Genomic DNA, 25,258 nt, shown 5'->3' with positions numbered 1-25,258 from the left:
TTATAATATTCTATAGTATAGTAATAAGCATTTAATTTCTTAAAAAAAAAAAAAAACAGCTATCTAAACACTGTCTAAGACCAGGAACAGACTATAGTTAAAATTTACCTCTTGGGTCCCCCGAGTGGCTCAGTCAGTTAAGTATCCTACTCTTGATTTCAGCTCAGGTCATGATCTCAGGATCCTCAGCGCTCAGCGCAGTCTGCTGATCCCTCCCCTTCCCTCTGCTTGTGTTCTCTCTCCAAAATAAATAAATAAATAAAATCTTAATTAAAAAAAAAAAAAAGAGTTTACCTCTTTACTTCTCTGTGAAAGGTTAGGGGCTGCAGAGCAGATTTCTGTTGGGGACTCATGGCTCTCCTGTCTTGTCTAGGTCTCAAGCGAGCAGGGCATCAACTTCAGCATGACTTGTTCTTTGACACTTTGAAGATTCAGTGTGGCTGCTCAGTGAAAGAGGTCTTGGACCGGGCCGCTCAGCGGCAAATCAATTTTCGGCTCTTTGAGGATGGCACAGTTAAGTAAAACTTACCCATTTTTTAAAACTATTTTAAAATTTCCTGACTTTTCTTATTAAAAATTTTCTTCTTAAAAAAATAAGCATTGGAATGTTGGGCACAATCTATATTTTTTAAACAATCTTCATTTCCCACTAGGAACATTGTGACTTTTAAATAAAGGATAATTCATTCTTAACTTTACTGAAGACTTTGTGTTTTCATGTGGGGGACTCTAAGGCACATATTTTCTCATAATACCCTTCACAATATGACTGTTGAAGGTAAAACATGATAAGTGATATAATAAATTAAGTTAAGGAAAGAAAAGGGTAAGTGAATCTAATGTCAATAGGGGTGACCTACAGGCACCAGACTGTTAAGAGCCTGGAGGTGGCTCCTAAAACTCTAAACTTTGTGAAGCTTCAGACTCATCTGAAGTCACGGGCCAAATTGCATACAGTGGCATCCAGATATTTTGGAATAACTGAGGGTTTTATCCAGCATCTTCCTCCCTTTGACCTCTCTTGGGGTTTCTCCACTGCTCTTGGTGTTTAGGGCTGATGTTTGCCTTTTCATTTTCATTTCTGTAGCTTGGGATTTCTCTTGATGAAACAGTCAATGAAAAAGATCTGGATGACTTGTTGTGGATCTTTGGCTGTGAGTCATCTGCAGTAAGTAAATTAAGAAGGTGCATTTCTTATAATAACTGAGATGTTGTCAAAGATGACTGGGCCTCTTGTTCCATGTGTGACATTGGGTAGCCTGTTGTTAAAATTATGCCACTGACCATCCCTGACAGCTGGTGGTCACTGCTGTGGGCCCTAGCTAGTACCTTGCAGCCGGGCTACATGGGAGGCTTGTTAATGGTGTTTAATTGTAACTATCCCTAATATGGAGAATCATGACATTGATGTCTTGGTTATCTCAGTTTTGGGAAAATACTCATTCATGTAACACCTGAAACCTGGCAGGTAGTATGCTAGGCCCTCAGGATGGTGGTGAATTAGACATGACTCCTGCCCCGACAGAGCTTAGAGTCTAATGGGGACTCAGACATGTGCAAGATTAAAATCCAGGTGATATGTCATACTAGGTGATGTTTGAAGATGCTCTGTGAGGAGGAGCTTCTCCCCAAGACTTGGAGAAATTGTCCTAAGCTGAGTTCTGAATGATGATGGGTGGGAGTTATCCAATCTGAGATGGCACAATTGAAGAACAAGGTGCTTGGGGCCAGAGGTGTTCCGGACACTGGGAAGAGCAACAATAAACACTTAGAGGACAAAGATTATAATGTGAACTAGGGGCAGTTCAGTGTGGCCAAGTTGGTTTCTAAAGCAATGAAATAGCAGGGCCATGTGAGGAGAAAGGAATGAAGATGATAGAGAGATGGCATGGTGAGATGTTAATCACAACACTCTGCAGGACCCGTGCACAGGAAGCACTCAGTAAACACTGCTGAATGCATCAGTGGAAGGAAATGTTTCCTATACAAGTAGAAATAGGTTCCAGAGTGCTGAACAGTGCCATCCTGGTTGTGTAAGTATTGTTTAAGAGAGGACTTAAGTACCAGATCACAGTTGTAAACCATCAAAGAGATAGCACACTGTTCTTAGTTAATAAATCGGAGTGAATAAGCTGTTTTCTCCCTAGAACTCTGCATTGAATTAAACCCCAGGTTCCATGCATTTAAGGAATATTTATGGAGCACCCACCAAAGGGCTCTAGGTAGCTGTACTATTAGCCTGCAGCAGAATGAGGAACAAGACATGCATTTATATAATCTGGATATTAAACGCTTATCAGATACGATATGCAAACATTTCTCCCATTCTGTGGGTTATCTCTTAATTCTTGATAGTGTCCTTTGAGATGCAAAAGTTTTTAATTTTACTTGAAGTCTGCTTTATTTACTTTTTCTTTTGTTACTCATGCTTTTGATATCCTATTTGAGAAACCAAAATCCAAATCCAAGATCATGCAGATTTGTGCCTGTGTTTTCTTCTAGGAGTTTTATACTTTTGGCTTTTTAATTTAGGTCCTTAGTTCACTTTGCATTAGTTTTTGTATATGGCATTTGGTATAAGGTAAAAGGTAAGGGTCCAACTTCATTCTTTTGTATCTGGATACCCACTTTCTCAGCATTGTTTGTTAAAGGGATTATCCTCTTTCCCACTGAATGGTCTTGGCACATGTGTTTTATCAGAATTGTTCTCACAGATGAAAGCACTGACAAGGGAGAATACTTAATGTGAGTGTTGTATTCATAACTTTTTAAAAAAAATTTACTTACTTGAGAGAGTGTGAACAAGAGCATGCACGGAGGTGGGAGGCAGAGAGAGAGGGAAAGAGAATCTCAAGCAGACTCCCCACTGAGAGCGGAGCCAGAAGCAGGACCCTGAGATGGTGACCTGAGCCAAAATCAGAGTGGCTGCTTAACTGACTGAGCCACCCAGGTGCCCCCATCATAACTTTTCTGATGGCTCCCTAAAATAACTTACTAGAACTTGCTTCATTACTCAAGGAACATGCAGGAGAAGTCTTACTGGGGATGGGGAGAGGCAATAAAAATTGTGATTTTTCCTCTTTTCTGTGGCAAATGTCAATAGAACTTAAAAATGATGCTCTGGAGAATTGCCACAATTCTTGACTCCTGAAACCTGTTATCTCACCATGCCAGATGCCAGGGGGTTGGGCAGTGGTAGTAGATCTCTAGTGCTTTGTTGGGGTACATGCGGATCAGAAGCCTGGATCTCCACAGGTGGTTCCAGGCATGCTTTCCACTGATAGTCTGTGGTCTCTCCACATAGGAGCTGGTTGCTGAAAGCATGGGCGAGGAGCGGAGAGGTATTCCAGGGACTGCTTTCAAGAGAACTAGCTCTTTCCTCACACATCAAGTGTTCAACAGGTTTGTGTGGTTATGTGCATTGTGTGCTGTGGCTTGGGAGTACAATGGAGAGTGGCTGCTTAATTTGTTTTAAAGATTTATTTATTTGAGAGAAAGAGAGCAAGTGAGAGTGTGCAAGTTGGGGGAGGGGCAGAGGGAGAGCATCTCAACTGACATGGTAAATAACTGCTTTAAGTTAACTCCACTAAGCATGGAGCCCGACATGGGGCTTGATCTCACGACCTATGAGATTATGACCTGAGCCAAAACAAAGAGTGGGAGGCTTAACCAACAGAGCCATCCCGGCACCCACAGGGAGTAGCGTCTGGATCTAACTATGATATGCTCGGGTTATTGTAGCTCAGCTTTTTGGCTCTCTAATAAACCATATCCATAAGGATTCTATTCCTGATTTTGGCAAAGCCACCTCTTGGTGGCTCTGCTTCATTGGCAGTGTAACCCCTAATCCCACTTGTCAGAAAGAGAGGACTGTGGATACCCAGGAATTCAATGTACTCTTCTTCCCAACTTTCCCTCCTGCCCACAGAAGCTTCTTGTCCTACTGCATCCCCTGAGGTTCGTGGGGGTTCTGTGTCTTTCCTTTCCTCTGATGCTTTTGTTGGCATGTTGCCTATGACTCAGTTTGATCTGTATTTTGAAGGTGGATCTGTGTTCTTATCTTTCAGGAGGATGTGTATAGACTCTTACCTCATAATAATGCCCCAAATCATGTGTTTTGTGTTCACAGCTATCACTCAGAAACAAATATTGTGCGATACATGAAGAAATTGGAAAACAAAGACATTTCCCTTGTTCACAGTATGATTCCACTGGTAATTGTTGTCTTTATCTCTGGTCGCACCTCTTTGGATTATATCTGATATGCTGCAAGAGGGACGAAGGGGTGGCCATATGGGGAGCTCAAAGGGTCAAGAGGAAATCACTAATGTGATTCGTTTTGGATATGCTTCTTAAAGGGGTCCTGTACCATGAAGCTTAACAGCTCGTCTGAACTCGCAGTAAGTAGGATACTTCTCTTAAGAGGGAACTTAGTAGAAGCAGTGTTCTACCTTGTACATAGTTAGATAACTGGAGAAAGCTACTGGGATTGTGATTTAATAACTACCTGAATAATTCTTTACCTTGCTGTTCTTTTTTTTTTTTTTTTTTTTAAGATTTTATTTATTTGTTTGAGTGAAATAGAAAAAGAGCTCGAGTGGGCTGGGAGGGGCAGAGGGAGGGGGGAAGCAGGCTCCCCACTGAGCAGGGAGCCTGATGCAGGGCTCAATCCCAGGACCCTGGGATCATGATCTGAACCAAAAGCAGACGCTTAACCAACTGAGCTACCCAGGCACCCCATCTTTACCTTGCTATTCAACAATTTTAGGAGAAACCCCAATTTTTATTGCAACTTGATCATTTAAATTTGAGTAAAATTATCTGAAATTAATACTGTATGTTAATCAATTGAATTTAAGTTAAAATGATTAAATATATAATATTCATGTCTTCCTACCCCCTATTTATTTATTTGTAGATTTTATTTTTAAGTAATATCCACACTGAATGTGGGGCTTGAACTCACAGCCCTGAGACCCAAGTCACATGTCTACTGACTAAGCCAGCCACTTGCACCTCCTATTCCCCCTTTTAAACCTGCAATGCTTTTATCAGCTTGTAGTTGTTAAGCTCAGTAGAATTCAGAACGTTAAGCCTTCTTTCTAGGAATCCATTCACAGTGCCAGAAGGATAGAGGTTTTGATTTATTTCTTGTATCAACAGAAGATTTGTGTAACTTGCTCTTGTGGTTGATAAATATCTCTCCTAGGCTAGGATCCATTTTAGCAGAACTGTCTTCTTCCTTTTTTCCATAGGATTATTCTAGTATGACAAACAGATCAGACAACAAAATCATTTTATATTGCGATTGGAAGCATTTTCCCCATTTGCTTTTGTTTGTGTCTTGTTCTGCTCAGTGAAGAGAGGATAAATATATGTGCTGTTAAACCATACCGGAAACAACTCATTGGGTTTCATGGATATAAATCTATTTCAGGGACTTTTTGTCCCTGAAAAGATAAAAAAAAAGTTTATATTTTTGTGTAACTTCCCTTTCTATGCCCTTCTGACCCACTTACAAAATGAAGGCAGTAAGAGTACTTACCTGGTAAGACTGTGGTGAGATTTAATGAATTAATGTGTTTAAAGTGCTTAAAACAATGCCTGGTACATAGTAAACACTCTTTGTGCTAGGTATTGCTATACTTATTATTGTCATCATTATTAAAGTTAGTATTGTTCTTACTATTACAGTTGTACATGTGCATGTGTTTTCTCCCCTGTTGCTTTTTAGCCTATCACATGGAAAGAATTTGCAAACATTCACCCATTTGTGCCTCTGGACCAAGCTCAAGGGTATCAGCAACTTTTCCAAGAGCTTGAGAAAGACTTATGTGAACTCACGGGCTATGACCGATTCTCCTTCCAGCCTAACAGGTAAGAGATTTCTTCTGTTTTTTTTCAGCTATCTCTTTTGGTACAGTACCCCTCCCTCTCAAAACTTTGAGACTTGAAACAACAATTTCGTATCATTCTGAGAGTTGAGTAGACAGTTAATTCCACTTGGGTGGATGGCCAGAAGGTCAGCTAGTAGCCACATTCACATAGATGGCAAGTTAATGATGGGCTATTGGCTGAGAGCTCAGTGGAGGATGTTGCCCTGGGCCTTGGCTCTTGTTCATGTAGACATCTCCATATGGTTGCTTGAGGCTCGTTCATCCTGGAATGATGTCTAGGTTCAAAGTGGAGTGTTCCATGATGGAAGAATGTGGAAGCTGCAAAACCCCTTAAGGCTCAGCCTTTGGAGTTTCACAGCATGACTTCCAGAGAATTCTGTCTATTAAAGCAAGTGACAGGGCTAGCCCAGTTTGAATGCAGGAGAGGACAACACATAGGTGTGAATGTCCAGAGTTGTGTTTCATTGTGGGCCATCTTTGAAAACTAGTTACTATATCCATCAATGACATAACATTAGAATTAGAATCAAGTACACATGTTAACTCCTAGGAAGCAGCAGTGTCTCAATCCAGTAGGGTCAGGAGAACCTAGATCCTGGTTTGTGCTATCACTAATAACTTTGAAAGTTCCCTGCCCCCATCCTGGCCTCTTTCTTTATCTGTAAAGTAAAAACTCTGAAGAACAGTGAGGATTTTTTTTGTTGTTGTTTTTAAAGCAGAGGGCTCTAGCACCAGTTTTGGGGTACTTAATAAAATACAAATGTCTGTGTCCCACTGTAGCCCTCCTGATCATAATCTCCAGGAGTTAGGACTAAGACATCTTATTTTTAAGAAGCAAAAAAATGATTCTGATATACATCCAATTTGGAATCCCATTGATTTGTGATCTGTCTTGAAGGGAAAAGAGAGAGAGAGAGAGGTGGGTAGACACTTTTATCAGCATGAATTCACATTTCAAGTATCTTCAGAAGAGTTGTGTTTCTGTGGCTGGATTCGCCACCTTCCGCTACTCGAGTATAATAATTCTCTACCAGCAAACTCATCATTTACATCACTCAAGAGCTTTAGAAATGCAGACTTCAAGATACAAAAATCAAGGAGCAAAAAATACATTATATGTTAATAAAAATAATTTTAAAAAGATACAAAAATGAATGCTTTTTTAAAAAGATTTATTTATTTGTACTGGGTAATAGCAGAGGGAGAATCTTCAAGCAGACTTCCCGCCGAGGGAGAAGTCTGATAGGGGGCTTGATCTCACAATCCTGAGATCATGACATGAGCCCAAACCAAGAGCTGGAGGCTTAACTAACTATACCACCCAGACACCCCCAAAATCAAATGATTTTAAAACTGAAACATTTATTGTCTCACTCTCTGAAATAGAAAGTAATTAGATCTTAGCTACAATCAAGCCCTACCTCCTATTTGGTAACATAAGCTCTACAGCAAAGTCATGCACTTTGTAAAAACATACATCGTATAAAATACAAACCCTTTAGGAAGAGGGCATATGGCAAATGAAAGGACACAGAGCTCTTTTAGTAATAGCTTCTCAAATCCTGATTTTATAAATAGGAAGGAATGACATGCATGAAAGTCAGGCTTCATACCTTCATTAAAACATCATCAGTCAGCCCCTCTCCCTTTTCAAAGAAAGAAAAACCTGAGTGAATTATTCATCTGTGGCCAATAATACTTTAATTAAATGTTGAAAATGAAGAAACTTCGCCCTCTAGTGATGGACTATGATTACATCTTCTGTGTCCTATGGGAGAATAATTGTTTAGGATTATTTTAACTCTTAAGTCCTTAGCTTTTGCAGCTCATTGAGGGCCCGGCTGGGGTCCTGAAAGATGGGACCTAAGGACAAGGAAGCTTGCCTTCCCTTAAAGCAATGGTTCCCAACCCTGACTGGAAATTGGGAGTCATGTGGTGAGTTTATAAAAAGATTCTGGTGTCCAGATCTCAGTCCCAGATGGAACTGTAATCTTAACAGGGAAAGACAGGGGTAAGGTAAGGGACACAGGCATGAGTGTTTCTATAAAGCTTCCCAGGTGATACCACTTTGAAGGCAAGGATAAGAACCACTGTTGTAGAAGTTTCTCTTGTTGTTTTTCTTATTATATCTTTGTCCTGCTCTCCTCACTCATATGATTGGCAGTGAGATTCAGTACCCTGTCTCAGTTTTGTAGGAGGGAAGGAGATTGTTATTAGGATGTCCTTTCTGTCAGTGATGCCCAGTTATGCCTTCTCCACCTTCACAGATCCCAGATGTAACCCTCATTTCTAAGAGCTGATTTGAAAGGAAATGAGCCATGCCCAAAGTTGAGGCTTATTGAGGGATATTTCTGGTTCTTAGCAGAGGCTGCTATGACAGATGAGGAAATGCCCTACTCTTCTTTTGGGAAAATCATGCTTCCAGAGATTAAAGTTTGGGGGAAAGAGAAAGGGATACACCATATATTCTCTATGTAAGGATTTTATTTTTATCTGGTTAGAACCCTCTTGGTTTGTTTGTGCTGGTCTTCTCTCCACAAATGAATTAGGTCTCATTATATTCTAAGTATTATACTTAGTCTACCCACAGGGCTAACTATTTATTGGTTAATTCATCATTATTTACTGCTGGCTATTGACCACTCCAATCCAAGGTATTGATATAGCCTTCATATTTATTGTAAGAAGAAATATAAGTTTTCATGGGTAATCTGTATTGAGGGAGAATTTACTATATTGTTTCAGCCACTGAAATTATACGTCTAAAATATGGGGTGCAGTCGTAATTATCATCAGGAGACTATTTCTTGGTGTTTTCATTTATACCTAATTGGAGTTGGTCAGTATATCTGTAGGGTTCTAGAGGCTAGTCACTGAAAAGTTTTCCATCTAAACTTTCTTTTCCTTTTTGATTTGATGATTTTTATGATATAAATATGATATGTCATATTTATATTTATTATGGCAAAATTTTTAAGAATTAAAATTTTTGCCATAGGATTAGATATTGCCATAGGATTTGCCATAGGATTAGATATTGCCATAGGATTAGAATATTTTGCAACTCTAAAATTTTTTATTGTGATAAAATACACATGACATGAAAATTTAGCATTTTGACCATTTTTTAAAAGAATTTATTTATTTATTTATTTATTTATTTATTTATTTATTTGACAGAGATCACAAGTAGGCAGAGAGGCAGGCAGAGAGAGAGGAGGAAGCAGGCTCCCTGCTGAGCAGAGAGCCTGACACGGGACTCGATCCCAGGACCCTGAGATCCTGACCAGAGCCGAAGGCAGAGGCTCAACCCACTGAGCCACCCAGGTGCCCCATTTTAACCATTTTTAAGAGTACAGTTCAATAGCATGAATTCACATTGTTTTGCAACCATCAGCACCATCCATCTCTAGAACTTTATCTTCCCAAATCAAAGCTCTGTATCAGTTAAACAACAACTCCTCATTTCTGTCTTACCTCAACCTCTGGCACCCATGATTTTATTAAGTTGACTACTAGGTATGTCATGTAGGTGGAACTATATTATATTTGTTTTTTTGTATCTGGTTTATTTTATAATATCTTTATCCATGTTGTAGCATATGTCAGCATTTCCTTTTTAAGGCTGAATAATATTTCCCTGTATGTGTGGCTCCACATTTTGCTTATCTCTGCCCATTGATGGACATTGGGTTCTTTCCACCTTTTCTTTTTTTTCTTTCTTTTTTTTTTTTAAAAGATTTTTATTTATTTATTTGACAGAGAGAGATCACAAGCAGGCATAGAGGCAGGCAGAGAGAAAGAGAGGAGGAAGCAGGCTCCCCGCTGAGCAGAGTGCCTGATGTGGGACTCGATCCCAGGACCCTGAGATCATGACCTGAGCCGAAGGCAGCGGCCTAACCCACTGAGCCACCCAGGTGCCCGGGTTCTTTCCACCTTTTAGCTGTTGTGAATAATGTTACCATGAAAATTGGTATACAAATACCTGAGTCCCTGGTTTTAATTCTTTTGGGTATATACTCAGATGTTTTTTTTGAGGCATGGCCATACTGATTTATATATTAATGCAGAGGTGTAGGTGGGAAGAGGTATATGAAAAGAAGGACAGTTAGTTTTCTTAAGGTGGTAGAACTTCAGTGCTTTTTGTCCTTATGCTTTTTAATTTTTTTTATCTTGGTTTTCCCCTTCCCTGTCCTTACGCTTTTCTAGATTACTAAAAACTTCTTTAACCATGATAAATGTTAGTATATAATCTAAAAAGAAGTTAATTTTATTGTGGGGAGCATGCATACTATGAAATAATTAAACACAATGTAAGTTGCTTACAGATTCATTTCTACCCTGGGTCTTCTGATCTCAGAGCATTTCTCTGTCAGCTGATGGCGTGATAAAGCTGGCTTTGACACCTGCCCTGGGTTTCGTTCCAAACCATATACTACCTCAGTCTTAGCGGCAACATAGTACTCAAACATAAAGTGAGAAAGTCTTGCAACAAGGGCATAGGTAACAAGCTCCGAAGAACAGAATGAAATTTAACACCAAGTGGACTCGTAACACAGCTCTCTGGTTCTAAGATGATTGTGTAGGTGTGTAGGAGAACAGTTTTCAGGCATGAACCTGAGTGTCCTGCATGTGGTCCTGACTGCTCTGCCTCATCTCTGCTGCTGGGCCCTTCCGATCTGATCCAGTAGAGTTCTACATTACGCTCACAGACAGCTTTTGGTCTTTCCATAATAGTGCCTGCCTAGGTATATACTGCCATAGGACCTTTCCCTTCAGTGTTTTTTTTTTTTTTTTCCGAAAGGGAATTCTGGGTTAACACCCAGAAAATGTGAGACCTCCAAAGGGCTTCCTCCTTAGACATAATGTAGGTTTCTTCTCCCAGCAATAACATGCTGTTATTGATCTGACTAAAGCTTAATTGAGGAATGGCTGATGATTATGGTTGATAAAGGATTTTATTATGATCAACTGTGGCATGAAATCTTTAACTCATATGGCTAAACTTTTACTTGCTCCATTTCCTGGGACTGTTAGATTCCCAAGGTGTTTAAGACTTGAAACAAAAATGTTAAGAAGCTTGTCCCCATTTCTTGTATTTATTGCTCCACCCACAAACATGGAGAGCATTTCCAGTTTGGTGAAGAAAGTAACCAAATCAAATTTTATTGTCTTTCCATGTTCTACTGTGCCCAGCATGGCTTGCTTTGGCTTTTTCCCCCAAAACACTGTGACACACTTAAAATCATTCAGCAGCACACAGATACACTCCAGAAATTGCTGGGTTAGAGTTACAATGTAATGTTTAAGGCAGACAGAAACAGTAATTAACACCTTTCACTGGTATCTAAAGTGAAAGACAAACCAGGATTATTATTAGCTCCCTTGGTTTATAATAAGAGTAAGGAAGTTGTTTTCATCTTTAAAAACAGCAAACTATGATCATGCATATAGAGCTGTCAGTTAGTTTCCCAGAATCTCCACCTGAAAGGTTCTTAAACAGAGGTGTAAACAGAATAATCTATGGATCTCAAACTTTATTGTGTGGGAGAATCACCTATGGGGCTTGTTAAATTGCTAAACTTCTCTGTCAGAGTTGCTGATTCAGTAAGGCTGGATTGGGGCCCAAGAAATTACATTTCTAGCAAATTTCTGGATGATGATAATATGCTGGTTGGCCACCATACTGTGAAAAACACTGGGGTTGGAGGCATTCACAGTCCTGGCTGCTTATTAGAATTAGTTGGAGAGCCTGTGAAGAATTCTGATGCTCTCCCTACTCCTCAAACTTGTATTAGAAGCTCCTGGGGCCGGGGGCGGGGGGGGGGGGTATTCAGGAGTCATGGTTTTTTAATACCTGACCCAGGTGATTCTAATGTGCGTCATTGTTTTGGAGAGTGTGTTGCCCTGAACAAACACCAAAGAGGTAAACTTAGATTAGTTAGTTAGAATATCTTCCAGTGGTCTGAACTTTGAAAGTGCCCTTTGAAGACTAAATCACAACCATCATGTGCCTATCAGGAGATAGAGCAAGGAGAATCAAACACCTGATATAGTTGCTACCTCCCACAACCCCATCCTTGAGCTCATGACTGATGTCACTGATAGCTCTTAACAGGGCTCATACCATTGATAATCTCTGATCATACTTTCCACGGAGGCTGGTGCAGCTCCACAACCTCCCTCTCAGAGAACTCTGGGAGGCTAGATAGCAGAGACCCTCCTCTGGTTAGAGACTGATTTCCCAGAATTCCAGGAAGAAGAGAACGGTAAAGGATGAAGAGAGGCATCTTGGGGTGCGTGGGTGTCTCAGTCCGTAAGCATCTGCCTTCAGCTCAGGTCATGATCCTGGGATCCTGGGATCAAGCCCTACATCAGGCTTCCATCTCAGCGGGAAGCCTGCTTCTCTGTCTCCCACTGCCCTTGTTTGTATTCCCTCTCTCACTGTCTCTCTCTGTGTCAAATAAATTAAAAATCTTAGCAAAAAAAAAAAAAAAAAAGAAAGAAAGAAAGAGCACCATCTTTGAGGACATAGAACACAGTAAGGAGAAGATCTCCCCTTCCCCAATTTCATTACCTCTCAAAAGTATATTTTGATTTTTGCCATTTGTAGGGTTTGGAGCAATGGTTCTCACACTTGATCACATCCACAAGATTTTTTTTTTTCCTAAAGATTTTATTTATTTGTCAGAGCACAACCAGGCAGAGTGGCAGGTAAAGCAGGCTTAGGGAGAAACAGGCTCTCCGATGAGTGAGGAGCCCGATGCTGGACTTGATCCCAGGACCCTAGGATCATGACCTGGGCCATAGGCAGCTGCTGAACCAACTGAGCCACCCAGTGTCCCCCGACAGGATTTTCTGATTCAGTACTTGAGAACTTGAATTTCTACCAGGTTCAGGCGAGGCTGATGCTTTGTTTGGGAACTTAAGTTTGAGAACCTCTGCTTTAAGGTACTCTTCAGATATCAGAATGGTTAGAGCAGCTGGATCTGCTCAGATGTTTCTTGACCATAATTTGAAGGTTAAGTATAGAATTCAGTTTATGTCAAGTTAGATACAAATTGGTAAGACCATTCCAGAATGATCTTTTGAGAGGTTTTTATTAAATCCTCATTGGAAAGGAGATCCAGGCAGTTTTGGGGTTCTTGAGGTAAGCAACAGCATTAGACTGATTAAATCCTATTGCTTCCAAAGTACATGTATTGGAAAAGTGTCAGTTAACCCTGTTTAATTCCATTCACAAGATAGGAATCAGTGTCATTTTTTTTTTTAACCTTATTTTCTTGGGAGTGTGTGATGATGTTGCCATGGATTGAAACTGGGATCAGTTTCACCAAGTCAGTTCCTTAGCTAATGTTTCACTGGGATCACTTAGTCACTTCCTGAGCACTTGATCGTGGTATTTTTAAAATAAAAAAGTTTTTGGATGAGAGGAGTTTGACATCAAAATGCTCAACATCAAAACATACATCACAAGAAATCATTAATTGGGTTTCCTTCTGGAGAGTGAGACTGATAAAATAGGAGGGGGTTGTTTGTTTTAGTGATACATATTTTTAAATCACACGAATGCATGATTTTATAATAATATAATATAATATAATATAATATAATAAATAGTAACATAATATAATTTAAACTTAAATCCACCTATGAATTAGGTGGCAAGACCCAAGGGAGACTGGCAGCAGAGATCAAGGTTATTCCAGGGGAAGAGTCACCACTACCACTGGAAAATCTGTGACTGTCCCATTCCTTGGGTCACTCTTTCCAGATTGATGAAGTCCCAGGCTACTGGAGTATCCTATGGTTGGGAGTGGGTCTTGTGTCCAGCACTTTGTTAATGATTGGGAATGTCTGGTCCCTTCCTGCTTCTACAGGTAGCTTTAGGACTCTGCCTTTTTCCTAGGCTCACACAAAATGGGAAATTCCCCTAATTAGTAAGGGGACTAAAAGACTTTGCATTCCCACATACACATAAAAACGGCAACAATGAATACCCAGTGAATCTCCAGCATCCTAATGGAAACCTTTCTTAGTATTTTTTTTTTTGAGATATTTGTCAGACAAAGGGGCGTGGGGAATACACAAGCAAAGGGAGAGGGAGAGGCAGGCTCCCCGCTGAACAAGGAACCAGATGTAGCTCTGGTAGGATCATGACCTGAGCCAAAGGCAGATGCTTAACCAACTGAGCCATCTAGGTAACCCTTCTTTAGGATTTCTAAGCATATTTCCGTGTTTGATCATCACAGCACCATTTTATACTTGGGCTGTCTTTGATATCCTTACTGTTTATTTGATAAATAGTTTGCAGATATTTTCTCCCACTTTGTAGCTTGTCTTTTTGCCATTTTAACAGGGTCTTTTGCAGAGCAAAAGTAATTACGGTGAAGTGTAATTTATCAATTTTCCTTTTGTGAATTGTGCTTTTGGTTTCAAGTCTGAGAACTCTTGTTTAGTCCTAGATCCCAAAGATTTTTTTATTTATTTCTAAAAGTTTTATAGCTTTATATTTTACACGTAAATCCATGATCCACTTTGAGATGATTTTTGTATAATGGTAAAAGTCTTACGTTGAGGGGTGCCTGGGTGGCTCAGTGGGTTAAAGCCTCTGCCTTCGGCTCAGGTCATGATCCCAGGGTCCTGGGATCGAGCCCCACATCAGGCTTTCTGCTCTGCAGGAAGCCTGCTTCCTCCTCTCTCTCTGCCGCCTCTCTGTCTACTTGTGATCTCTCTCTCTCTCTCTCTCTCTCTCTCTCTGTCAAATAAATAAATAATTAAATAATCTAAAAAAAAAAGAAAAAGTCTTAGGTTGACCTACATATGTCTAACTGCTCTAGCACTATTTGTTGAAAAGGCTACTGTTCCTCCACTGCATTGCTTTTGCATCTTTGTAAAAAAAAAAAATCAGTTTGGTTTATTTTTTGTGAGTTGATTTCTGGTTTCTGTATTCTAATCCATTAACTACATGTCTGTTCCTCCCCCAGTAATACACAATCTTGATTCCTGTAGGTATATAATAAGTCTTGACATCAGATAGACTGATTCCTCCCACTTTCTTCTTTTTCAAAGTGTAGCTATTCTAGTTACGTTGCCTTGCATATAAATTTTTGAATAAACGTTTATATCTATAGAAATCTTGTTTTTTTTAAAGATTTTTTACTTTATTTATTTGACAGAGAGACATCACAAGTAGGCAGAGAGGCAGGCAGAGAGAGAGGAGGAAGCAGGCTCCCTGCTGAGCAGAGAGCCCGATGCGGGACTCGATCCCAGGACCCTGAGATCATGACCTGAGCCAAAGGCAGCGGCTTAACCCACTGAGCCACCCAGGCGCCCAGAAATCTTATTTTTTTAATAATGATAATATATTTTAGCTTCCAGATGTTAACAGTGCATACTGTGAGCTAGATGCTAGTTGTTAGATATAGATAAAGGGAAACAATTCACTTCATATTTAAATGTATAATTTATCATTCATAAAAGAATGATTTCTCATGAAGAATGTCTTTTTAAATGTAATAGTTAAAAAAAATACCAAAAGAAACTTATCATGAAATTTAAATATTATTAAAAATAAAATAGGTCCAGGGCACCTGGGTGGCTCAGATGGTTAAGCCTCCAGCTTTTGGTTTCAGCTTAGCTCATGATCACAGGGTCATGAGATTGAGCCCCATGTCAGGCTCTGTGCTCACTGAGAAGTCTGCTTGAGATTCTCTCCCCTGCCCCCTCCTACTTTCTCTCTTTCTTTCAAATAAATCTTTTTTTTTTTCTTTTTAAAAAGATTTCATCTATTTACTTGAGACAGAGAGCACAAGCAGAGAGAGCTGCAGGCAGAGGGAGAAGCAGGCTCCCTTCTGAGCAGGAAGCCCAATGTATAACTCAATCCCAGGTTTCTGGACCATGACCTGAGCTGAAGGCAGATGCTTACCTGACTAAGCTACCCAAGAGTTCCAATAACTAAATCTTAAAATAAATAAATAAATAAATAAATAAATAAATAAATAAATAGGCCTACTGACCTATAAACAGCATAGAAGAGAACTTCTCTTAAGTCACACACAAACTTCTTTTAAGGCCACACATACTGTGGCCATCAGTGTGCAAAAAATAATAATGGGGATAAAAACAGAAAATCATTTCTGTAAGAATATCTAGAGAAAATTAAGATAGGAACAGATCTGGTAAATCTAGGTACTCAATAATTCAAAAAAAAAAAAAAAAGAATCTTAAATTACTGACACCGAATTTTAAAATGGTAGAATCCATAACAGATCATTTTCTTGAGGGCACATTTTTAGCTGCTTTTGATTAGTATAAATACAGTATCCTCCTAGAGAACATAAATACTGTTTTCTTAGTACAGTTGCAGTATAATTCAGTAAGACTTTTGGTGACTACTGGGGTTACCTTAAATCGTGAATTATCATATTCTGTAGTCTTATAAAATGTGTTCTATGTATAAATATAAAAACCATGAAATATTTCTTTTAAAAATAGCAGTTTAGGGGCGCCTGGGTGGCTCAGTGGGTTAAAGCCTCTGCTTTCGGCTCAGGTCATGATCCCAGGGTTCTGGGATCGAGCCCCACATCGGGCTCTCTGCTCAGCGAGGAGCCTGCTTCCTCCTCTCTCTTCTGCCTGCCTTTCAGCCTACTTGTGATCTCTGCCTATCAAATAAATAAATAAATAAATCTTTAAAAAAATACAATAAAAAAATAAAAATAGCAGTTTAGGGGTGCCTGGGTAGCTCAGTGGGTTAAGCCTCTGCCTTCAGCTCAGGTCATGATCTCAGAGCCCTGGGATTGAGCCCCGCATCGGGCTCTCTGCTCAGCAGGGGGCCTGCATCCTCCTATTTCTCTCTCTGCCTACTTGTAATTTCTGTCAAACAAATAAATAAAATCTTTAAAAATAGCAGCTTTAATAATGTCTCTAAATATTCCAAAGCAACGAAATCCTGAGGAATTTCTGTGGTGTCTGTAATGTCAGCCACCATATTCTTTAAGCAGATTGAGGAGTTTTTTTCATGACTTGTCAAAGATTACTTCTGTAATCAGTGATAAATATACACAGTAACTGACCAAAATTCCTTCTTTACAGGATGCAGTTCATTCATAATCTTAATCCATCATTAGTTCTGTGCTTAGGAAGTGCTCAGCTTTCCACCTGTGACCACTGGCCATGCATGTTTCACATAGTCTATAAGAGCACGCTATGTTTCTTCATCATATATAGACAAATCATTTGCTGTCATGTTTCTAACATCTAGCAGAAGTCTCTAACTTTCCCTTGGGATTGATCTTGTGTAAGGGTCCAATAAAAATTTGTTCCAATATCTAAAAATGTAACCCTTCCAGATATAACTAAGCTGTAGTATTTCTAAATTCCAACCTTTTGCCCAGGGTTTTTAGCAAGGGTAAAGGTAAACTGATAAAAATCTTTGACATTTATTGTGTCCTTAAGCTCTTGTGTAGTCTTGGCAAAAGAGCTGAACTATCACCCTGGCCCTGTCGTGTCATCTTCAGATTCCCCACCCCCTTCCCCTTTATGATAAATTCACATTGAGTAGCTGCCTGAAATTGTCTTGAGGATGCTGCACTGATACTAATAGAGTCCATGTTAAATCATTAAAAAACTGTGGAATTCAATCAACTCCATCTTATTTTCTCCTTGTGGGACTTCTAGTCTATAGAGTGAGTCTGGGTTTTGCAGGAAGTCATCTGCTAGATTTCACTCATTCTGTATTAAGCAGTATAATATGTAGCAGTTCTTTCATCAGCCTGAATAAATGCAATGACTGAAGGACCTTGTTTTTCTTTCTTTCTTTTTTTTTTTTATTTACTTGACAGACAGAGATCACAAGTAGGCAGAGAGGCAGGCAGAGAGAGAGGAAGGAAAGCAGGCTCCCTGCTGAGCTGAGAGCCCAATGCAGGGCTCCCAGAAGAACCCTGGGATCATGACCTGAGCCGAAAGCAGAGGCTTAACCCACTGAGCCAACCAGGCGCCCCAGGACTTTGTTTTTCTAAGACAGTTTATGCCTATGCTCACTTGGCTCACTTTTCTAAGACAGTTTAAGCCGGTGATCTGTGGGTCTGAGGTTCCCCACCCACTGCTGTCCTCCTTTCTGTTGCCAGCTCTGCAGGTCCAAGCCACCAACGACTTCCAATTTAAAAGATGTCAGAAAACCACTATCCTTGCTGCTACTCCACATGCAGTTTTCTGATAGACTTTCAATATGGGTTTTGGAGCCAAGCCGTTATTTTTCATAATACTTTTCCACCAACAGGTGGCACTAATAGTTCCTACTTTATTTTTCTTCTTTTTTTTTAAATTCCCCTTACTTTAATAAAACCGCAGTAATAAGGTTTATGTGGCCTTTAGAACATATATTTTGCACTTTTTGAGTTGCTGCATCCAGCATTTTTTTTTTTTAAGATTTTACCTATTCATTTGACAGAGAGAGAGATCACAAGTAGGCAGAGAGGCAGACAGAGAAGAAGGGAAGCAGGCTCCTTGCTGAGCAGAGAGCCCAATGCGGGGCTTGATCCCAGGACCCAGGACCCTGGGACCATGACCTGAGCCGAAGGCAGAGGCTTCAACCCACTGATCCACCCAGGCGCCCCTGCATCCAGCATTTATGATGAAGTCTTTAGCATATTTCCTTTCTCTTAGATTGCCAGCTCATAGTTCCAGTCTCTTTCATTCTTGGTCTGAATACTTTGGCTCTACAACAAAACAAGATGAACAGAAGTTGTGAGAAAAACACATGGCCATTTGTTGAGGCCCCTTTCCATGGAAGAAAGGATGACAGTGTTGACTGCCTAGGCTGGAGATGGGAACTCAATTTTGAACAAATTTATTCAGCATTTATTGCAGAGCTACTCCATGCAGAGTACTAGTAGTTCTATGTATTCTGAGACCCAGATCCTACTCTCAAAGCTTACACTCTGAGACAAGACAGGCACACAAAATAAATGTGAGCTCTATAACCATTTTCAATGTACAGTACATGTATAGGATTGTATTAACAGAAGAGTGAGCAAAATACTCTGAGTGCATATGGGTGCAATTTATTATCCCTATTTTAAAGATGAGAATACAGAGGCACAGAGAGGCTAAATAATTAGGGGTGTGGGTGGTTTGCTGAAGCATATTCATTTTTCAGCTCCCAAAATAAAAACATTGTGTGAACTACAACTATTTTTCCAAAGCCAAGAAAGTGGAAGACTGGCGTCTGCCTCCCTCCCTAGAAGCAAGCAGAGCAGAGTTTTTATTAAAACTAAGCAATGAGGAGCTGGGTGCCCCAGTCTTACAGGGACAGGTGTTCTTTTACGTTAGTTAAACCTCCTCATTCTATCACTTGTATGAAGGAAAACCATAACTCTGACTCCTTTAGGAAGCACAGCATACTCAAAGGAGTAGCACAGCTTACCCAGGAATCATGAGCCTCCTTGAGAGGCCAAGTGGTATGAAATGTAAAATCTGCCACTGTGGGCCATTGGGCATGTAATACTCAGACCTCAGTTTCTTGTCATGCAAAATAGGAGCAATGGTACCTACTTCATGGGAGTATTGGGACGATTAAATAAGATGATGAAAAATGCTTGGTGGCAACCACCACAAGGGCTACCATTTCCCAGTGCTTCCTTTGTGCACTCTGCCTGATAACTAGGACATGCTTGGTTAATGGAGCAGTTTATACTTATTACCGTTACTTAGCTCATCTCCTCGATTTTAATTGCTCTGCAAATCACCACTTCCCTTCTCTTCCTCCAGCTACACTCTAGGCCTTTCACCCCAGACGCTTCCCTGTTCTATGTCCTCCCCTAAGTCCTCAATTCTTCTGTCTCCTGACACCAGATGATCAGTGTTCCACAATAGTTTGCAAACGTTTCAAATCCAACTAGTTCGATCCTTGTGTTCTCTTGAAAAATATTCCAGTACTCAAAATTTTAGCTTTTGGTTTATAAATAAAATTTAATCTAGTTTGTCCTTAAGCCTTGTGTTTTTAGAGTATGATCTCAATATTGTGGGGTGATTAGAAAGGATGAATGCCAAAGCCACTTGGCTTTCTACAGAGTTAAAGAATGGTATAATTTTGCAAAATAGAGGAAATACGCATTTGAATGGGATTTAAAAACCTATTACTCACTTCCCTTTCTTTCCTGCAGAGATTACTGAGAACATTAAGTAACAGTTTATGATTGAATCAGCATCATTCACTGGACTGTTAGTCATTAAGTGTGCTCCGAAAGTAGTGCCTTCCAGGACTGCTTAGTTGGGTATGGCCAGCCTAGCAACCTCATGGATGTGGGGCCTGGGAAAGACTAAAGGGAATGCTGAAACATTCAAAGTGCATAGTTCCTTTGGGGTAATCTGATCACTGGCTAAAAATGCTGTGGTATTGAGAAATTGTGGTTTTAGGTGTAATACTTGTAGTTACCTATATATATTTTTGAAGATTTTATTTTATTTTTATTCTTTATTTATTTTTATTTTTTAAAGCTTTTATTTATTTGACAGAGAGAGAGAAAGAGAGAATGAGCACATCAGCAGGGGGAGTGGCAGGCAGAGGGAGAGGAAGAAGCAAGCTCCCTACTGAGCGGGAAGCCTGATGCAGGGCTGGATGCCAGGACCCTGGGATCAATGACCTGAACTGAAGGCAGACACTTAACTGACTGACACTGACTGACCCAGCCACCCTATTATTTTAATTTTTTTATTTAAATTCAAATAATTAACATATAGTATATTACTAGTTTCAGAGGTAGAGGTCAATAATTTATCAGTCTTATATAATTCATTACATTACATGCCCTTCTTTATTTTAGAGAGAAAGCGAGAGAGAGAGAGCGAGAGAGCGAGCATGCATGTGGAGGGGAGAGACAGAATGAGAGGGAGAGAGAAACCCAAGCAGACGCTATGCTGAGCATGAAGCCCAGTGGCGGGTTTGCTCTTACAGCCCTGAGATGAGACCTGAGCTGAAACCAAGAGTTGGATGCCCAACTGACTATGCTACCCAGATGCCTCTGTAACTGTATTTTAAAAAACAGTTGTTATCTTTGAAAGATAAACAGTGAAATTTGAATTGATAAAATGATACGATGCTTGAATTTTGCCTCAAAATAACATGGTTCACAGTGCCTGGCTGGCTTAGTCCATAGCAAGGAACTCTTGATCTCAGGGTTGTGAGTTCAAGCCCAGTGTTGGGCATGGAGCCTACTTAAATAATAATCTAGTTCAGAGTGAGGGGGTTAGTGAGGGATATGGTTGGAAAAAGATTGACTGTATCTGAGAATTGTTAAAGCTGGGTGATATGTACATGGCAGTTCCTTATATTCTTCTATTTTTGTATAATTTTGAAATTTTCTATGATAAATGAAATCTTAGGTGCATGGTGCCAAGCAGGGCTTGAAAGGATCATCTCTGAGTAGCAGTGGGTAAGCTTTAGAACAAAGACCAAGAGCCATTCTGTGGTTGTTCAAGAACTTTTAGGCTGGTGCAGCGATCCTCGGTGAACTTTCAATGGTGTTGGGTAATGTCTTTAGGTCGCATGTTGGTGAACATGCCACCCATGCCCAGTGATTATTGAATGAGTAAATGAAAACAAAGAGGCCCAAAGCCCTGACCCTCTTCTTATCTTTGCAGCGGAGCCCAGGGGGAGTATGCTGGGCTGGCCACTATCCGAGCTTACTTCGATGGGAAAGGAGAGGGACACAGGACCGTGAGTATGGACAAGTGGTGGTTGCTTAACACCGGGTGGCAGTGGGTCCAACTCTCAGCATCCTCTTTGTTCTGTGGTACACTCCCTCTGAACCTTCTTGTAAGCAGCTAGGGAATATACAATCAAGGAACAGATTTCTTTGAACTGGCCATTACGGTCCTTACCCCAGGACATTTCACGGGACCATTTTAAGGGAAAACATTTGGAATAAAGGTTTTTGCTCAAACCCAGTGTGTAAAAGTCAGCCAGTTTTTAGATTCTTCATTGCAAAATACAGGCAACTAACTAGTCATAAACAATCTTCTCATTTTAATAAAACCAGAAATGGACTGAGATTGGGCCACCATCTACTGTACCCCACTTACTTGGGTAGCCAGAACAAGCCCGACACCCTTTTCTCTAACTCTCCTGGAAGCAAAGGAAGGAAAAGACAGGAATGTTACAATTCCAGGTCTTAGGCCTGGACAAAGAGCAGAGACCAACCTTTAATTGTTCTGTAACTCCTACTGTGACTAGGCACAATTCTGCTTTCTGTATTAAAAAAAAAAAAAATTTTATTAAGGGGTGTCTGGCTGGCTCAGTTGATGGAGCATGTGACTCTTTTTTTTAAAGGATTTTATTTATTTATTTGACAGAGACAGAGGGGAACACAAGCAGGGGGAGTGGGAGAGGGAGAAGCAGACTTCCCACTGAGCAGGGAGCCCAATGCAGGGCTCGATCCCAGGACCCTGGGACCATGACCCGAGCCAAAGGCAAATGCTTAACTGACTGAGCTATCCCTGTGCCTCGGACCATGTGACTCTTAATCTCAGAGTTGTGAGTTCGAGCCCCACGTTGGATGTAGACATTGCTTAAAAAAGTATGGGGAGAGGGAGAGAGAATCCTGAACAGGTTCCATGTCCAGCACAGAACCCAACATGGAACTCGATCCCATGACCCCAAGATCATGAACTGAACCGAAATTTAACTGACCGACCCACCCAAGCACCCCATAAATAAATTTTTAATTAAGTATTTACTGAATAAGTAAATTCCCTATTGAGAATTGTCATCTCTAAGCAGCAGAAGAAGACATGGAGCAGAATTCATGGTTCTGCTTCAGTTTTTGCTTTGAGTATGAGAGTCTAGTCTCTAGGGTCCAGATTGCTCTTAGAGCCTGTATAGGGACTGGCAGAGGTGCTAGAGGGCTTGACTGGACTCCACTAATGCCCAGAGGCAGTGCTTGTAGCAGTTATCTGAACTTTGCTTCCAAGTGTGGTAAAAGGAACTGTGTTTTAGGGAGGTTTTAATTTTGATAATGACCAGCACTAAGCTAGAACTTCCACTGAGTTGTAAACATGGGCTGTCCACATGAGCTGTAAACTGAGCTCCCTCTTAGAGGGAGCAATGGGTAGGGGTTGGGAGCAGGACAAAAGTGACTGCCCATCTCAGGAGAGTTAGAGAAAAGGGTGCCAGGCTTATTCTGGCTGCCCAAGTAAGTGGGATACCGTAGGTAGTGGCCCAATCTCAGCCCATTTCTGTTTTTATTAAAACTAGATTATTCATGGCTAGTTGCCTGTATTTTGCAATGAAGGATCTAAAAAGCATTTCACCTCTCCTTAAAAAAAGGAGGGAAGAAAGAACATTTTCTTTATCCTGATTTGTTTATCCTGATTCCACAGATGTGTTTTCCCAGGCCTTTACCCTAGTTGGGCAGTAAGTAGAACTGATTTTTAAAGAATTTTGAAAAAGAGGATGTTCATTAATTGAGTAATTATTCAATACTGGTCATATACAAGGTACTGTGTGTACCATTCCAGAGTTACATCAAGTCATAACTCAGATAGACATAGTCCCTGATACACCAGTTTGGTTTTTTTCACTTGGGTTCTCTAGTGGTTTTGAATTCTTTCATTTTCTTTTTTTCTTCCTTTAAAAAGATTTTATTTATTTGACAAGGAGGGAGAGAGCATAATCAGGGGGAGGGGGAGAGGGAGAAGCAGGGACTGATGTGGGACTCAATCCAAGACCCTGGGACAGCAAACGCTTAACCTACTGAGCCACCCAGGTACCCTGAATTCTTTAATTTTCTAAGCAAGGGTTAGTTTAGAACTACTATTATTCTTTAGCATCATAAAGGAAATACTGAAGCTCCTGTTGTTCAGGGAAAGGATGCCATGTGACTGACATTAAAAGTTCCCCATCTGTTTTTCCTCTGTGGCTTCCTCAGACTGAGATAGCCACTAGAACTCCCCCTTGTTAAACTTTTCAATCACAAGATATCTGGGAATCCTGGAAAGGGATCCATTCGTCCAGTGTGACCACGTTGCCTCCTTTGTCTCACCCCCCTCCTTCCCAGAGGCTTTATAGAGAGGCCTCAGAGATCTACACTCTGGTGCTTATGGAAGGCAAGTGATGAGCCTACCTTCTAATAACTAAGAGCCAGCTAACATACACTTTCTGTCTACTTCGTGATGCTTCCCACCCCTCGTTGTTTCCTAGTTCTCCAGTGTGACACCAGGAAGAATCTATGAATGTTCCGGAGTTGGGGACCAAACCAGAAAGGTCAAGGAGAAAGGATGGAAGAACTTCTGATTGCCCCTGGGCAGAGATCTTGGACTCATAGATTTCTTTCTTGTGCTTTCCTCTCTATGTATTTTTCAGTCCTTCCTTCTCTCTCTGTCCTGAGTGTGACATTTCTTCTCTCACCATTGTCTACACTATTATCACCCTGTGTCCTTGTTCCATTCTGAAGGACAGAGGGGAGCTAGGTGCAGCAGTTTGGGGAGGGCTCTGGGAGGGAGAGGCAGGGAAGGCCACTCAGAGCTTATAGAAATATAGAAGTCTTAAGTTTGGAAATGTTAACATCCTTTCTAGATTAAAGATTTTAATTAAAGCCAATGTTTCCAGTTGGAAAAGAAGAAAATGACTTACTGCTCAAATAATCAAGGATTTTTCCACATCAGAGAAATCCAAGGCAGCTGCTACTGCACGATAGACTCTAATGGAATCCAGTAAAATATATCCTTCTTTTTTGAAAAGGAGTGTGGGGAAATCATGTGCCTCAGAACCTCCCAGGTTCCTGATGGTTCTCTTATTTCAAGCTGTTGGGTAGTTATTTTCACATTTGCTCTTAGGTTAAATTTCAGAGGTTCCTAAAATGCAACAGCCAAGTTCCTGATTTACCAGTTTAATTTGGGGGAATATAAATTTATTTAACAAATACTTACCAAGCACTCTCCAAAGCCCTTTATAATTAATAATTCAATTTGCTAGTCAAATATTAACTTAGATTTGCTAATCAGAGATGAGATTCTTATACAAAGGGAAAACATTAACCCCTAGAAAGCACCAAAAACCACTCCCTACCCACAAATGTATATAGGAGTATTTTCGCTTCCCAACTGCCTGAGATGAAACAGTAGACTTTGGTTGTTAGATTTTACTAGTGAAAAGAAATTTATTTCCCTTATAAAGGAACACTGCTCCTTAATCCCTCACTCATTCAGCAAGTGTTAGAGGATGAGCTCTAGGTTGGGTCTATGCCAGGTACATTGGGGTGTTTGAAAAACATGGCATCCACCTAAATGGGCATGAATGCACCAAAGAGGAATGTTTTATATAAACTAAAGCATCAAATCTGGGTCCTGTTATTCCTATGTTC

The 25,258-nt window shown here is 40.4% G+C and overlaps 1 protein-coding gene across 1 annotated transcript in view; it reads left to right on the top strand.

The window, feature by feature from the left end:
• Positions 1 to 25,258, top strand: part of LOC309846282 (glycine dehydrogenase (decarboxylating), mitochondrial) — a 58,480-nt gene that overhangs the window by 6,827 nt on the left and 26,395 nt on the right. Inside the window, exons 3-9 of the mRNA XM_082695170.1 lie at positions 374 to 513; positions 1,088 to 1,168; positions 3,305 to 3,402; positions 4,130 to 4,214; positions 4,359 to 4,400; positions 5,735 to 5,877; positions 21,540 to 21,615. Coding sequence (XP_082551296.1) covers positions 374 to 513; positions 1,088 to 1,168; positions 3,305 to 3,402; positions 4,130 to 4,214; positions 4,359 to 4,400; positions 5,735 to 5,877; positions 21,540 to 21,615 — 665 coding nt within the window. The remainder of the gene's footprint in view (positions 1 to 373; positions 514 to 1,087; positions 1,169 to 3,304; positions 3,403 to 4,129; positions 4,215 to 4,358; positions 4,401 to 5,734; positions 5,878 to 21,539; positions 21,616 to 25,258) is intronic.

This window comes from Mustela nivalis, assembly GCF_964662115.1.
Source record: "Mustela nivalis genome assembly, chromosome: 13".
In the NCBI taxonomy this organism is placed as follows: Eukaryota; Metazoa; Chordata; class Mammalia; order Carnivora; family Mustelidae; genus Mustela; species Mustela nivalis.
This window is presented reverse-complemented; position numbering and strand designations above follow the sequence as displayed.